General features: G+C 39.3%; 1 protein-coding gene across 1 annotated transcript in view; it reads left to right on the plus strand.

Annotated features, from left to right (window-relative positions):
• YAP1 (Yes associated protein 1) overlaps positions 1–15964 on the plus strand; it is a 113298-nt gene that overhangs the window by 61079 nt on the left and 36255 nt on the right. Inside the window, 1 exon segment of the mRNA XM_021062706.1 lies at positions 13648–13761. Within this exon segment, the coding sequence (XP_020918365.1) occupies positions 13648–13761 (114 nt within the window).

Raw genomic sequence — 15964 nt, forward strand, 5'->3', positions numbered from 1 at the left:
TCATCTTTTAAAAAACATACTAAAACTCTTAAGCTATTTTTTTTAAAAAAGGCCTCACCTAAGGCAAATGGAAGTTCCCAGGCTAGTGGTCAAATTGAAGCTGCAGCTGCCAGCCTATGCCATAGCAACGCAGGGATCTGAGCCACATCTGCAGCCTATGCTGCAGCTTGTGTCAATGCCATATCCTTAACCCACTGAGTGAGGCCAGGGATCAAACCCATATCCTCACACTGTGTCAGGTTCTTAACCCTCTGAACCATGGTGGGAAGTCCAACTTTTAAGCTAAGTCAATCTAAAAGACAACTTACGGAGTTCCCATCATTGGTCAGTGGTTAATGAACCCAACAAGCATCCATGAGAACGGGGGTTCAAAGTTCAATCCCTGGCCTCACTCAGCAGGTTAAGGATCTGACATTGCTGTGGTGTAGGCTGCAGATGCAACTCGAATCCCGAGTTGCTGTGGCTGTGGGTGGGCTGGCAGCTATAGCTCTGATTCGACCCCTAGCCTGGGAACGTCCATATTCCACAGGTGCAGCCCTAAAAAGACAAAAAAAAAAAAAAAAAAAAAAAAAAGGTGAAAGACTCAAGTTATGGTGAATAAAGTCTGGAGAGTTGTCTATTAGAAAGTTCTTTAGGAGTTCCCGTCGTGGCGCAGTGGTTAACGAATCCGACTAGGAACCATGAGGTTGCGGGTTCGGTCCCTGCCCTTGCTCAGTGGGTTAACGATCCGGCGTTGCCGTGAGCTGTGGTGTAGGTTGCAGACGCGGCTCGGATCCCGCGTTGCTGTGGCTCTGGCGTAGGCCGGTGGCTGCAGCTCCGATTCGACCCTTAGCCTGGGAACCTCCATATGCCGCGGGAGCGGCCCAAGAAATAGCAACAACAAAAAAAGACCAAAAAAAAAAAAAAAAAAAAAAAAAAAGAAAGTTCTTTAAAAAAATTTTTTTTAAGGGAGTTTCCATTACGGCTCAGTGGTTAACATCCAACTAGGAACCATGAGGTTACAGGTTCGATCCCTGGTCTTGCTCAGTGGGTTAAGGATCTGGCGTTACAGTGAGCTGTGGTGTAGGTTGCAAACGTGGCTCGGATCCTGCATTGCTGTGGCTCTGATGTAGGCTGGCGGCTACAGCTCCAATTCAACCCCTCGCCTGGGAACCTCCATATGCCGCGGGAGCGGCCCAAGAAATAGCAAAAAGCCAAAAAAAAAAAAAAAAAGAATCTGATATAGTGTCCATGAGGATGCGGATTGGATACTTTGCCTCTATCAGTGGGTTAAGATCTGGCATCAACACAAGCGGCAGAGTAGGTTGCAGATGTGGCTGGATCCCTGTGTTGCTATGGTTTTGGTGTGGGCTGGCAGCTGCAGCTCTGATTTGACCCCTAGCAGGTGCAGCCATTTAAAAAAAAAAACTTCTGAACTTATATTTGGCCTTTTCCTCTAGGACATTCACCTAGCTATAACAGACAAATAATTTTTAACAGTCTTATTATTCTCCTTGAGACAATTATTCCCTTTCTGAATCATTCAACAAATATCAAATGCTCTGCTTTGTACTAGACATGGTAATGGCCACTCAGGCTGTGGAGTCAAGGTAAAATAATTTTTTCCCATATGTTCACAACAGTAAGTGTGTACCGAGTGCTGAGAGAGTAGAGGGAGGAATAAGTGAGTCAGTAATCTGGAGGGTAGAACAGACATCTTTAAGGAGCCAGAGTTTCTTTCATTCCCTCAACAAATACCGAATGTTTAGTATGTACAGAACACTATTCTAAATCATGAATATAGAATAGAAATAAATAGTATGTCAGTTTAAAATAGAGAAAAATAAACCAGTTAAGGGTCAGAGAGTGATTGGCTGGGGATGGAAGGAAATGATAATTTTAGGTAATTTCTGCAGTGTAGGCCTCTATAATTGATGTTTTCTGAGCAAAGATCTGAATGAACTGAGGGCAATGCAGATATCTAGGGAAAAGGGGAGGAATGTTCACACATAAACAACAGCCAGTTCAAAGAGTGTTGAGGCACATTGGAGGAATAGCAAGAGGACCATTGTAGTGGGAACAGAGTCAGTGAAGAGTGGTATGGAAGCCATATTATAGAGGGACTTGTAGGTTTTGAATAGAGGGGTGATATGCTCAAGTAAGTTTTTTTAAAGTAGGGAGGATTAGTTAGGGGGCAATTGCAGTAACTCAGGGGAAATGATGGACCAGGTGGAGGTGAAAATGGTGACAAGTGGTTGGATTCAGGACCTGAATTTTAGTAGATGAGCAGGAGTTAAGTTTGTTAAAGAAAAGGGAAGATAAAGGTAGCATTATATGGGAGATGGCTGAGTCTGAAACTCCAGCAGCATAAAATTAGTGATGGAGTAATGGGGAGATGAGACTGAGGACAAGACCTTCAGAGGAGAAGGCCTTCATGTGATCAGCTAAGAAGTTTGAGCTTGATCCTGAAAAATTGGGAGACTATAGAAATGACTCCTCTCTAAGGTCCTTCCCCTAAGGGAACACCTTCTAAAGGTCTCCTGATTTTCTTATCCAGTTATTTCATCTTTGAGACCCATGTTTATTTTTTCATAACCTTGCCTCTTTATTATTTTTGTTGGTAAGTTAAATATATTGTTGGAACAGAGTGGCAGAACTTCCAGGAAAGAGTAAGGGAACATTTACTAAAGTATCTACTGTACACCCTGCCCTTTGTTAAGCACTTTACCCATTAATCCTTTCAACAATTAATTGAGAAGATGCTTATCTCCATTTTCTGGATAAAGAAAGTGAGCATCAAGCAAATGAAGGAACATGCCTAAGGTTAGAAGGTTAATAATTATAAATATTGGATTCAAGACTTGAACCTGGTTCTGTCTGAATCTAAATCTTTCACAGTTTTCTTTAAACTATGCTATCTATAGAGTTTAATTTCATTTATAGTGCATCACGGATGATTGTTTTTTGTTTTTTAACCAAGTAAAATATCAATTGGTACTTTTTTTTTTGTCTTTTTTGCCATTTCTTGGGCCGCTCCCACAGCACATAGAGGTTCCCAGGCTAGGGGTCGAATCGGAGCTGAAGCCGCCGGCCTACACCAGAGCCACAACAACGCGGGATCCAAGCCACATCTGCAACCTACACCACAGCTCACAGCAATGCTGGATCCTTAACACACTGAGCAAGGCCAGGGATCGAACCCGCAACCTCATGGTTCCTAGTCAGATTCGCTAACCACTGAGCCACGATGGGAACCCCTCAATTGGTACTTTTGCTATACTGGTAGAGTTTGGGTGGTTGGTCGTTGTATGAAAGAATGTTCGTTTTTTTTTTGAAAGTAGTAAGCCTTAGTTTTCTGTATTCTAGATCAGTGGTTCTCAGTTTGTAATGTGTAGAGGAATCACTTGGGGATTTGTTAAAATGCAGATTCTGACTCAGTTAACTCAGGGGTAGGACTTGAAATTTAGCATTTCCAACAAATTCTCAGGAGGTGCTGTAATCCTGGCTTATGGACCACATAAGTCTGGAGAAGACTCTAGAATGGTAAACTTAAAAGCATAGAAGTGTTACTAAAGATTCACTTTTTTACTCCTATTTTTATTTTATTCCTGTTTTCAGTTGAAAAAAACCCTTTACTTAAGTGCCTATTACATATGGAAGAATGTTATGGACTTATTAAAAAGTCTGTGATTTGTAAAAGCACAAACTAAGGATCTGATAAACTGAAGGGACCAAGACCAGTCAATCATTCTTTTCACAAATAGTCTTAATCATTTCAGCTCAATAAACTTTGCTTGCATTTGGTGGCAGGGCTACGCTCTTAGGGTTATTACGAAGACCAAAAAAGTCAAGGTGCCTTTATTACTTAGTTTGATGGGGAGAAAGCTGGGGATATAGGCAGATGAGTAGAGTACAGTGAAGTGTCTTCTGAAAGGTGACATGAGACCTTGGTTGGGGACACAGTGAGTAGATACAGGAAAGTAGCAGTGCCAGAATTCCAATCTAGGCCTTCAGTGTTTGGGCCAGAGTTTTATCTTACCCTGTGCACAGTGATTCATTGGAGACTTGGGATTCATTGAGCAGAATTTTCTAACTATTTGTAAGACATAGGAGAATACCTGAACTCAAGAGGAAACAAAAGAAATGATTGAAGTGGTTTGGCTACCACTCTGCATTTTTTTGCCTGAAGTAGATTTTTCTCCTCAGTTTTATAATCCTTTTCTTTTTCCAGCTTCTAGACCAGTATGCAAAAATGAGAAAGCCTGAGCTCATGACTTAGAGCTGCATGGTTTAAACCAGTTTTCACCTGAAGATAGAACGCTTACTATGGAAACCAGAAGGGAAATCTTTTTCTTTACTAAAACTTGATTTTATAAACTGCTTTTTTTTTCCCCAGTAAATTCATTTATACACACTTGTCCCATGTTTGGCTTACTAAAGCCACAAAAAGTTAATAATAATGGTATCATAATACTTATTATATGTGACAACCTTTTCCGTTGAGTCTACCTGAAAATTTTGGTGTTGTGGTCAGAACTTTATTAAGGATTGTTTAGGACTTATAAGGTCAAGCATAAGAGTTTCAGAGGTTAATGTTTATGGATGGCTCCTTTTTAAAAAATAACTTCATTTTAATTATCTTTTGATGCATCTGTAGCATGTGGAAGCTCCCGGGCCAAGGGTCAAAGCCATGCCACAGCAGCAACAACACCAGATCCTTAACCTTCTGCGTCACCAGGGAACTTCAGAAGACTCTTTTGGAAACAAAACTGTAGAAGAATCGGGGTGAATATATTTTAGTTCTCACATACTTTAAAAACCACAAATCTGCAGGATCAAAGAATCACAGTCTAATCTGGTGGTCGTTTCCAGTGAAGGTGGCCGTCATTGTCCTAAGCAGCCTTGTAAAATTGAGCCTCCCTACTCATTTAAACAAACAAGCAAGCAAACAAACATTTTTTTCTTCTATATTCTAGGGCAGAATGGTAAATTCTTCCCATACCTGGCCTATAGTTAAACTTAGTGTAAAGGAACAAATACAGGACAGTTTTCAGTAAGCATCCACGAGATCAAAAACAAGTGTACGTTCATTTCATAGGTCCGATAGCAATTGAGAAAAGCTTCTCAAAATTACCACATGAGAATAGAGTAGAATTGCAGTGGGTAACAGTAGTGGAGGCTAGGAGGAGATAGCCTATAGCCTGGGGGGTATGTGGAGGTGAAAAGTGCATAACCCTGCTGAGTACTGGAAAGACAGGACATGCAGCGGGAGGACTAACACCAAATGGATGACTAAATTACTGATGTGAGAGGATCATTTTACCCAAGAGAAAGTACCTGGTGCAATGGGAGAGGAAACTATATGTAGGCAAAGTCATCTTGAGGAAGGGGCATACCATTAGAGAGGGTTGAGTAAGGAGTTAGCTAAGCAAGGAGGGCAGGGAAAAGAGTACCTGCAGGAAGGCTCTGGAGAGGGAGAAGAAGAGAAGTTTGAAGGATGGTAGTGGTGATGCTTTCAGAACCTGTGCAATGCTGCATAACACATGATGACAGAGGACCTTGAATAACCCGATAAAGATCCGAGAATTTTCCCTGTGGGCAGGGAGCCCTGAGTCATAGAGCTACTTCTTCAGAGGAGGTAGGAGGCAAGATGCTCTGAGTACATATAATGTTTAATGTTGCAGTGGATTAAAACTAATTGGGAAGCTATCGCTAAAATTTAGTCATGGAAATATGAAAGTCTACCTTGAAGTTTTATTTAAGGCATTATATTTTAAAGTAAAATCAACTCAAAATATGAGGGCATGTTTTGTGAAGTGTCGGTGTCCAGTTGGTGGAGGAGGTCTAGTGTTGGCTCTGTGAGAGGCATTAAAGATGTAGGAGTCATCTGTATGTCTATGACTGAAGCAATGGGGTTTCATGAAAGTTCCAGAAAAGGAAATTTTTGAAAGCACTACTTTGGATTAATGTTTGTCACACTTTCAATGTAGTACTTAAGAGCATGAGTTCCAGAGATTATCTGGGTTTGTCTCCAGGCTCTGCCACTTACTAATCTGGTCTAAGTGATTTAGGGCAGGTTTTCTGTGCCTTAGTTTCCTCATCTTTAAAATGGGGGTAATAATAGGACCTATGCCATGGAACTGTTAAATGAATTAATACTCACGTGTAAAGAACTTGAAACAATGCCTTGCATGTAGTAAGCGAGTACAGTTTGTAATTTGTCATAAATACAAGAGACCAGAATTTCAAAACTGGTCAGAATTAGAAGTTGGTCAGGATTAGATTCCTTTGAAAGGTGCATGGCATTTATTTTTCCAGCTACTCCTCTTACATTCTGAAGAAACTGCTTCTTGATATTCCTGTACTTTGAACCACTCATCAGGGTGTGCTTAGTAAAACTTCCAGTATTCTGAGTGACTTCTTCCTGAATTGTGGGCCAAGCAAGAGGGAGAGGTTGATCATGAAACTTTTGTGGCATAATCAAGACTTTCTTGTTTGATTAGACATTACAGATGGTTTCTTAGTCATTGCTAATGTAAGAGGGTCCTTAGGCAAGAGCAGGAAGTTGATTTTGAGTCATCTTCAGTATTATGACAGAGTTTATGTGTCATTTTAAAAACTTTATGTTTTTAAAATACTGCAGGAAGTTAGTATTTGCTATCGTAGTTATCGTCTAACCAATAGTTGTAAATCCTACATGAAAGTGTTTTTTTCCCAAGGATAAGTAATTCTAATTCATGAATTAATTGTAGCCTACTGCTCTCTCTTGCTTTTCCTAATTCCTAATTTATCTTGTTAAAATGATACCTTTTAGAGTTAGCTCATGACTCAGCAGGCTAAGGATCTGGCATTGTTGCTGTGGGTCTGGTTACAGCTGTGACATGGGTTCGATCCCTGCCGTTCCCTTGTCTAACGGCCTACCTCTGGTATATACAAGCATGGTCTGGGCTAAAAATGTTTATTACCCACTCTTACGTGTTTAGATGTTGGCCATGAGTTTGGAGAAATTGAATTACCCTTTCATTTTAGTGATCCCCTTTAAGGATCAAGTCTGGATAATAAAAACAAAGTGAACCACAAATCCCTAACTCCTTGCTTGCTCTGCCCCTTCCTGCTGGCCTCCACACTACCCCCTGACCAAGTCGCCTATGCCCTAGACCATCACATGCTTGGCTGGCACTGGGTTTGAGTCTCAGCTTTAAGGTCACTTTGTCGGTGTGCCCCTTCTTGGTCCACATTTCTAAAAGGCTGTTTTGTTGTTGGGTTTTTTTTTCCCCTTTTTTTTCTTTTTTTTTCTTTTTGTGCTCAATGGTGTTTTTTGGTTTGGGGATTGTTGTTAACTGTTTTTCACTGCACTTATCATTAGCCAACATTAACTATACATATCCCTTTGTCTTCTTGGCTAGAACATAAATTCCAAGAAGCAGGGACTCTTTTGCTTATTGCTGTATCTCCAGGGCCTAAAATATAGTGCCTGAATATAGTAGGGGCTCAGTAAATACTGAATAAAATAATTCGCTATGTCCCTATGGCTTTAAGTAATACCAAATAATGGAGAAATTGAACTTACATGGAAAGGATAAAACAGGACATTCTATCTCACCAGCACAAAGGATTTCTCTCTCTCTCTCTCTCTCTTTTTTTTTTTTTTTTTTTTTTTTGCTTTTTAGGGCTGCTCTTGGGGCACATGCAAGTTCCCAGGCTAGGGGTCCATTTAGAGCTGTAGCCACCAGCCTACACCACGCTCATGGCAGTGCTGTATCCTTAACCCATTAAGCGAGGCTAGGGATTGAACCTGCATGCTCATTCAGATTCATTTCTGCTGAGCCACCACGGGAACTCCAAGGATTTTAATTGAATTTTGCTTGATGATATTAATGTCAGCCAACATTTATTCCCATGCTTTGTGAATAGTTGGCAGTCTGGCTCAACAGTAAAAGAGAAAAAAAATGCATAATAAACACTCTTGTATTCACATATTTCACAGTGTAGCCTGGAAGAAAACCTCCATAACCAAATAGCACTGTGTGATAAGTATTATAGCATTAGATATAAAGAAAATATTTTGCCAGAACAGAGGAAGGATTCTTCATTTGAATTGAGAAAATGGAGAGTTCTCAACTAAAAGTGGTTTGAAGCCAAGTTACTAGTAATAATTCCCATGGGTCACATCAGTTTACCTGCCTCCAGAGTCCTACTCTTCATTTCCATCTGGTCATGAGAGGACAATCAAGAAATGTATTTTAGTCTACTTATCCATAATAATTGCTTGGGCCATTTCAGGGGTTTTTGTTTTTGTTTTTTTAAAGAAGGATCACCCTTCTTACGACTGCCTTATTTATCTTGATAGCTATTGAACCGTTTGCCTCATCCCATTCTAGCAGATGTGGCATTTTGCCATTCTCACACATGTAGTGCTTGGTTGTTTGATCTTTGAACTGCCCATGATGCCTAATGATGAATAATTGTAGTTTCCTATAAGTTAGATAAATTCAAGAAAAAGTTTGTACCAGCTAAAGAATTCTAAATAGTTATTTTTAGGTCAGTGTTTCTCAGAGAGTGTTCCTTAGCGTCTTCTGGGAATTTCAGGCCCAACCCCTAACCTCTTGAATCAGAAATGTGAGGGATGGGGCTCAGCCTGTGTTTTATCTTAGTTAAACAAAACATTGCTTTTTTTTTTTTTTTTTTTTTTTTTTTTGGTCTTTTTTGGTCATTGAACCTCCCGAGGCACATGGAGGTTCCCAGGCCAGGGATCCAATCGGAGCTGAAGCCGCTGGCCTACACCACAGCCACAGCAACGCCAGATCCTTAACCCGATGAGCAAGGCGAGGGATCGAACCCGCAACTTCATGGTTCCTAGTCATATTCGTTAACCACTGAGCATGACGGGAACTCCAAAACATTGCTACTTATATTTGCTTCGTTTTATATATTCCATATTGGAGAAGTTATAATATCTATGACACACTGAAATCAGGATATAAATTGAACTCAGCAGTATTCTAAATTTATTTTGGTCCATCCCTGTAGTCTCTTCCTATAAATTTAGTTTTGTGAGAAGCCAGATTTCCCCTTGGACTTGCTGACTGTACTCTAGTCCAAACAGATGCTTGCATCGAACTTTCAGTAGCCTGTGTAACTTGATGATTCAGAAAATATATCACTCTTGCTTTCTTAGCTTCTCATGGTTATTCAGCAGTTAGCTTGGTTTAATGTGATGACTTAGAATCCTGGTTATCAAGTCACTGAATTTCTTCTCAAGAGCATTTAACTAAAAAATGTTTTTTGTGTGAATAAAGCCCATATCTGTTATTGTTTAATTCACATTTAAGATTAAAGATTTGTTTCTATTCTGTTTCCTTTTATTTACTGCCAAGAGTCAATTGTGGTACAAAGCTTTATTTAAAGGTAACCTTTCCTCATCTACTCCTTTGTCTTTGATCAGTAGCTTTATTTTTATATAAAGAAAACATCCTATTTTAGACCGTCTCTTTCCACACGTTAAATTTTTACCCAGTGTTAAACGAACAACATAAATGAATATAAAAAGCATTCTTTTCTGTTGAGCATATATATCTGGTATCAATTTGAGGCTTATAAAATTAATTATACAGTATAATTCTATTTCATATGTACATTCTTCTTTAATTAGAAATATGTGAGAAAATAGCTGACAATCACTACATTCTTTATTTGTACCAGGCTTGTTTCTCCTTTATACTAGTGTCTAAAATTATTTAGAGGTTTGCTTTTGGTTATTTATGGTGTATAAGAACAATACCGGTGAAAAGTTTTCTGGATTTAGTTTTTGAAGTCTACTCTTTTTAGCAAAATACTAAATACTTAATGACTTATATGTGAAAAATACGTGATAAATATGCCTAACAATTTAAACTTGTGTATGAATGGATAAAGTCACCATTCCACCTTGTCAGTTTAATGTAGGGAAACACTTGCATAAGTTTTGGGGAATGTGTTTATATCTTTGAGAAGCAGCGTATTTTATGGTTTAAAAACAGAAGCTTTGAAGCCAGAGTGCCTGGGTTCAAATCTTTACCTTGGAAAGGTTTACTGTCTACTTTGCGCAGTGATCTATCTGACTGTCACTGTTTCATCTGCATGGGAGGGCTAAGAACAGAGCAGGTGACAGTAATGAGCTGGTGAGTGGTGGAGAAGCTGATGCCGTCACTGCCATCAGGGATTGTGCACTGCACTATTAGAATAGCAAAAAAAAATTTAGAAGTAGCTCTGATAGGTAACACTGGGAAAAGGGCAAATGAATTTTAACATCTGTGCCGTAAGATCTGTGAAGCCATTAAGAAGAATAAGAGAGAATTAGGTGTTACATCAAGAAAAGATGTCCATAATATATATTAAATGAATAAAGTAAGTATGGTATAGGAGTTCCCGTCATGGCTCAGCGGAAATGAATCTGACTGGTATCCATGAGGTTTGATCCCTGGCCTCACTCAGTGGGTTAAAGATCCAGCATTGCTGTGAGTTATGGTGTAGGTCACAGACACGGCTCAAATCTGGCATTGCTGTGGCTGTTGCATAGGCCAGTGGCTTCAGCTCCAATTCAACCCTTAGCCTGGGAACTTCCATAAAGCTGCAGGTGCAGCCTAAAAAAGGCCAAAAAAAAAAAAAAGTATAGTATAGATAAAGCATCAGTGCTTGTGTGTTACAGAATGTGCACAAGAAAAGAATCCAGAACATGTCACAAAACTAAAGTTGTTTAGTTCCTGCTGTTTAGCACTGAGAACTATGTCTAGTCACGTATGATGGAGCGTGATAATGGGAGAAAAAAGAATGTATGCATGTATGTGTAACTGGGTCACTCTGGTGTACAGTAGAAAAAAAAATTGTATTGAGAAAATAACAAAAAAAAATTTTTTAAAGTTATTTAGTTTTTCCCCTGGAGAGTTGTTTACAGAAAACTTTTGCTTTTCCGTTATGCATTTCTACAAACTTTAAACATTTTTTAAAGATTTCCAATGAACTGTAAAAATGATACATTTATGATGAATAACAGCCTGTCATTCACATATTCTGTTTATGCTTATAATTGGAAGTAATGTGTACTACGTGATTTTAAGCTCACTTATAGAAAGTTCGGAGTATTACAAGGCAATATACTCATTCTTCATTAAATATCTAGTGAGCAGTTACTCCAATACTAGCCTGTGAGTTAAAAAGATCAGTCATTGTCAAGACAGACATGTAAACAAGTAAATACAGTTTTATCTACTGTTAATACAGAATAGAAAAGGAAATTAATAATTTTATCTGAGGTAACCAGGAAAGGCTGAATTGAAGAGGTAACACCTGAACTTTCTCTTTTAAGATGAATAAGGGTTTATAAGAGGTGGAACATTACATACAAGGAGATGGCATGATTTTACAAACTTGGGGGTGGAGTAAGGTTTCAGTGTGTGAAAAAGACTTACTAAGAAATGAGTCCATCTGTCATTTTCCTTTTGATGGTGGGCAGTTATGGAAATGTTTTTAAAGGCAGTGAGTGACATGTAAATGTTAATTAGGAGTATTTTAAGAAGAAAGCCCTAGTGGCTGTTTGATAGAAGACACTGGAATTAGGGGAGGAGATCAGAAGTCAGGCACCAAGGAAGGACGCTCTATAGTGGTTAGGAAAAAGAGCTGGAAGTGGTTGAATTCTTAGAGATAGATTGCAACAGATCAGTCAGAGAGTTGAGTAGGTGGAGCAGAAAGGGAAAGTTGGATTATATCCAAGACACTGCTCTTGCTCTTGGTTTTAACTCAGCAAAGGGAGAGGGTGGTAGTATTTTTTTTTTTTTTTTTTTAAAGGTAGGGAATCCATTTATTCAGGTAGGTTTGGAGGCTATAATGAGGTCCGTTGAGGCCATTGGGTTGATACTTCCCAAGGCATGATGAACTCCTGTTGACTTGTTCATCATCATGATATCTCAGGAACTTAGTTTTAGTTACTTTCCAGAAACATTTTACAATTGAGTCATCTTCCCAATTAAAGGTAGTAACAAACCTTAGTATTTAGTTCTAGAGATTCTATCTTCCTAGTGGGAAAATAGAACCCAAAGTGACGGTGAAGTCTACTAAGAAAATTGGTTGAATTTATATATGTTAAAAAAGTTTGCTTTCCATTCACCGGATAGTAAACATGGGATTCTTGTGGCAAACTCCAACTGGACATTGTTAGAATTGAGCTCAGAACTCCGCATTCAGGGCTAGAGTAGGGTCTTCCACCTGTGGCCTCTCTAGGAGCACAGAACACTCCCGTTTCACATGCCTGCATTCCCTAACAGGATTTTGACCCCATCAAAGCAGATCTTTGATAATAGTGTAGTAGCAAATTGGTCTGTTCCTGATACAAGCAAAACTAGCCTAGAATTAGGGCTCTGGGTCCCAAGGGCCTGTTTGAGTGGTCTGTTTAACCAAAGTTACTTATTCAGCACCGCTCGTAATTACGGCTGTCTTGGACTGCCAATATAGAAGGAAGGAACATGTTCCATTTTTGCACAGGAAGCATACTTAGTCTCTAATCTTGGATGTGGGTGATGAATCAAAAGTGTAGTTAGGAGAAAAATGAGGGAAAAGGCTGCTGGCTTTGAATATCATCTTGACACTAGCTTTGTGATGTCCCGCAGACTGAACCACAATATGCCTCAGTTTCTGCATTAGATTGGAGACAATACTACTGCTTTTCATCACTGGTCATTGTAAGGATTAATGAATTCATGCCCTTAACATGCTTAGCACAGTGACTGACACATAGTAAGCAGTCAGTTCATGATGGTCCACAAGTGGCAAATTTTAGGCAGTTACTCAAACTCCAGTTTACCCTTGCTTCTCCTGACTCCTGGTGGGAGTGGGAAGTGGAAGGGGGGAGTGGGGGGAAAGAAGAACCATGCTTGAATTCAGTAATTTATTCTGGGCCTCTCTTTTCATTGTTGTTTACCTCTCAAAAGCAACCGTCTAGTTTCCCTACCCTCATAAAGATAGAATAATCTTCTTATCCTTTCTGTATTCTTTAGTCCTATCTTCTAGGAGTTGTTTACTCACTCTAGAGCTTTGAAATTGTACCTTTTCTCTTTTTCTTCCTGAGAAATTTGCCTTCCAGTAGTTTGGGTACTTACCCAGCCCCCTTCCCAAGTCTCTGAAAATGTTAAATTTCCAGCCACTAACCCGCACCTCCTAGCAACTTGGGTGCTGCTAAAGAATAAGCAGAATGTTATGTATTAAGTAGAATGTTTATGATACTGTAGGTGCTCTCAGAACACTTGGGTATATTCCTTAGTAAAGAACCTTGAGGTCTATAGAAGGAACTCTCACAAAACTGACTAGACTTGGGGATCCCTGAGCTACAGCACGTCATGTCTTAAATTAACAGTGATAATAATTCTTCAGATCATGTCTTAAAGAAGATTTTTCAAAATCTGACCTTTTTTTACATCTGTGTCTTTGGGGATATGAATTTTGTTATTGTGTAGTTTCTTTTTAGTGGAAAAGAATCAAGTATATATGTTTACCATTCTTCTCTGAACACATGCTTAATTATATTTTAATGAGTAGTTTTATGTCAGGATGTGTTTTCTTTTTAAATTAGCACCCTTTCCACCTTTTTTTAAGGTGCACCAAATAAAAACCAACTGTGATGTTTTTCTGTATTTATAGGTCCTCTTCCTGATGGATGGGAACAAGCCATGACTCAGGATGGAGAAATATACTATATAAACCATAAGAACAAGACCACCTCTTGGCTAGACCCCAGGCTTGACCCTCGTTTTGGTAAAGGTTCATCTCAATCTTTTTAGATACTTTTGATTACTAGGTTTGATATGTGAATTTGGGGAGGTACATTTAAATTAAATTGCATTGCTTTATAGTTTTAAAAAATGACTGCCCAGGAGTTTCTGTTGTAGCTCAGTGGTAACAAATCCGACTAGTACCCATGAGGATGCAGGTTCAATCGCAGGCCTTGCTCAGTGGTTAAGGATCTAGTGTTGCTGTGAGCTGGGTGTAGGTCGCAGATGTGGCTTGGATCCTGCGTTGCTGTGGCTGTGGTGTAGGCTGGCAGCTGCAGCTCCACTTTGACCCCCTAACCTGGGGATTTCCATAAGCTGCAGATATGGCCCTAAAAAGCAAAAAAAAAAAAAGACTGCCACCTAACTTATCTAATACTATTTTTTATACCTTTCACTTTAAAGTTGAGAAATTCAGGTCTAAATCAGCTTTTTAGCTTAGATTTCTCAGGGTAGAGTTAGAGAAATGTTGTAGTGGTTTACTAGCCAGACTTTCACATCTATGAGACACGGCAATCTTTTTAAAAATGACTTTTCTAGCTGTAATAAAATCACACTGTCTCTTCATCTAAAACCTGGGATATCAGCTTTGGTCTGTGACCTGGTATCTGCTTATGCCTAACTTCAGAGACCATTGAGTCCCACCCTGTGCCTTGCTAGATGTCATAATGTTTTCTATGCTAAGTGGGTTGGGGGGGAATACCCTGTCATCCTTGAGATAGACCATTGAAAGCATTTCTTTTCCTCTTCTCCCCCCATCCCTGTTTTTTTAAGAAAGGGGTTTTTTGCTTTTCATTTAAGAAACAACAAGGCCATATTTTCCTCCAAATTAAATGACAGAAATTACCATTTGCATAAAGGAATGCTCCCCCCAACCCCCAACAAATGTGCATATTTTGATAATAGTATACAAGCTGGTTAGGGCCTTTTTATCCATATTTTTCCACTGTTTTCAGTTTCTTTAGTGGGTTTCTGAGATGTTTTTCCAAAGCCATGGAAAAATGAATCTAAAAAGGAGCAGATCATTGTGGTTTTAAAGCTTTTCGTCTTGGACTGGATGCAGCTAAATGAAAACAATGTGCAGATCACTGAGTAGGTCAGACTGAGGGGACTCGGAACCTTTGAAGCTTTACAGGGGTTGACCTAACAACAACTGCAGGGCCCTTACGGGAAAGAGGAATTAACTCTGTGAATGCCATCAAAACACAATGGGCGGGGGGGGAACTACCCAGAGATAGCTGGGTAGAATAACTTCCCTGCCAGGAATGTTCTGAACAGTTCTCCCAAGTCTGTATGTATGCCTTTTTAAAACTCCAACATTTGGGTTTGCCTCAAACTGACTGACTGAACCCCATTCAAGTAAAGTCAAAGGTGGGATCAGGGCAAAGACTGTCATTTTGATAGATATCCGGTTTGGCTAAAATGCAAGCTAGCCTTTTGAGCTTCAGGACCTTGTTTGGGTGTTAAAAAAGTAATATGGCATGTTAATAATTTGCAACTTCAGATTCTATTTAATACTTGAATAAGCCTTTGTGGTTGAAACAGGAAACCAAGTAAGGTAGAGAATCTAATAAATGTTGCCATTTGTATGGACTACAATAACATCCATGTTTCCTTAAATCATCTTTAATAAAATGAATTCAGCTTGTCCACGTTTTGAAATTTTTTAAAATGGTACTGTGAGGTTTTTTTCCCCCTCTACATGAGGTTACAAAAAATGGTGATTAACTCTTAGCTAACTGCAGGAATCAGCACTTAGAACAAAGCTTTTTTCTTTTTCTTTCTTTTTTTTTTTTTTTTTTAAGTATTTTCAGTTAATAAAAAGGGAACTCAAACAACTTGGCTGTGAGCTTAAGTAGATCCATTAATTATACACACATCTTGGTCTTTTGTTTTAAGTGGAAGACTGTACCAACACCCCCAGCCCCCCAGCACATATGTACGCACAGGCATACAATTAGGTATGCCAAAAAAAGATTTCATAAAATACTCTTACTGCTTTTAGTTTCCCTTTTTGGGCCCACTGTGTATGTGTACTCCAGACAGGCTTGACAACATGCCAAAGCTTTTTATTTTGTGGCCCGACTTTTAATCTGTTCCAGACCTTTTCAGTCAGAGAGCTCAAGTGTAACTGAAGGGGAACAGGAAAGGGAAAAAAAAAAGTGTGGGTTTCTCTGATCCAGAGTGAC

This window comes from Sus scrofa, chromosome 9 (genome assembly GCF_000003025.6).
Source record: "Sus scrofa isolate TJ Tabasco breed Duroc chromosome 9, Sscrofa11.1, whole genome shotgun sequence".
NCBI classification, from domain to species: domain Eukaryota; kingdom Metazoa; phylum Chordata; class Mammalia; order Artiodactyla; family Suidae; genus Sus; species Sus scrofa.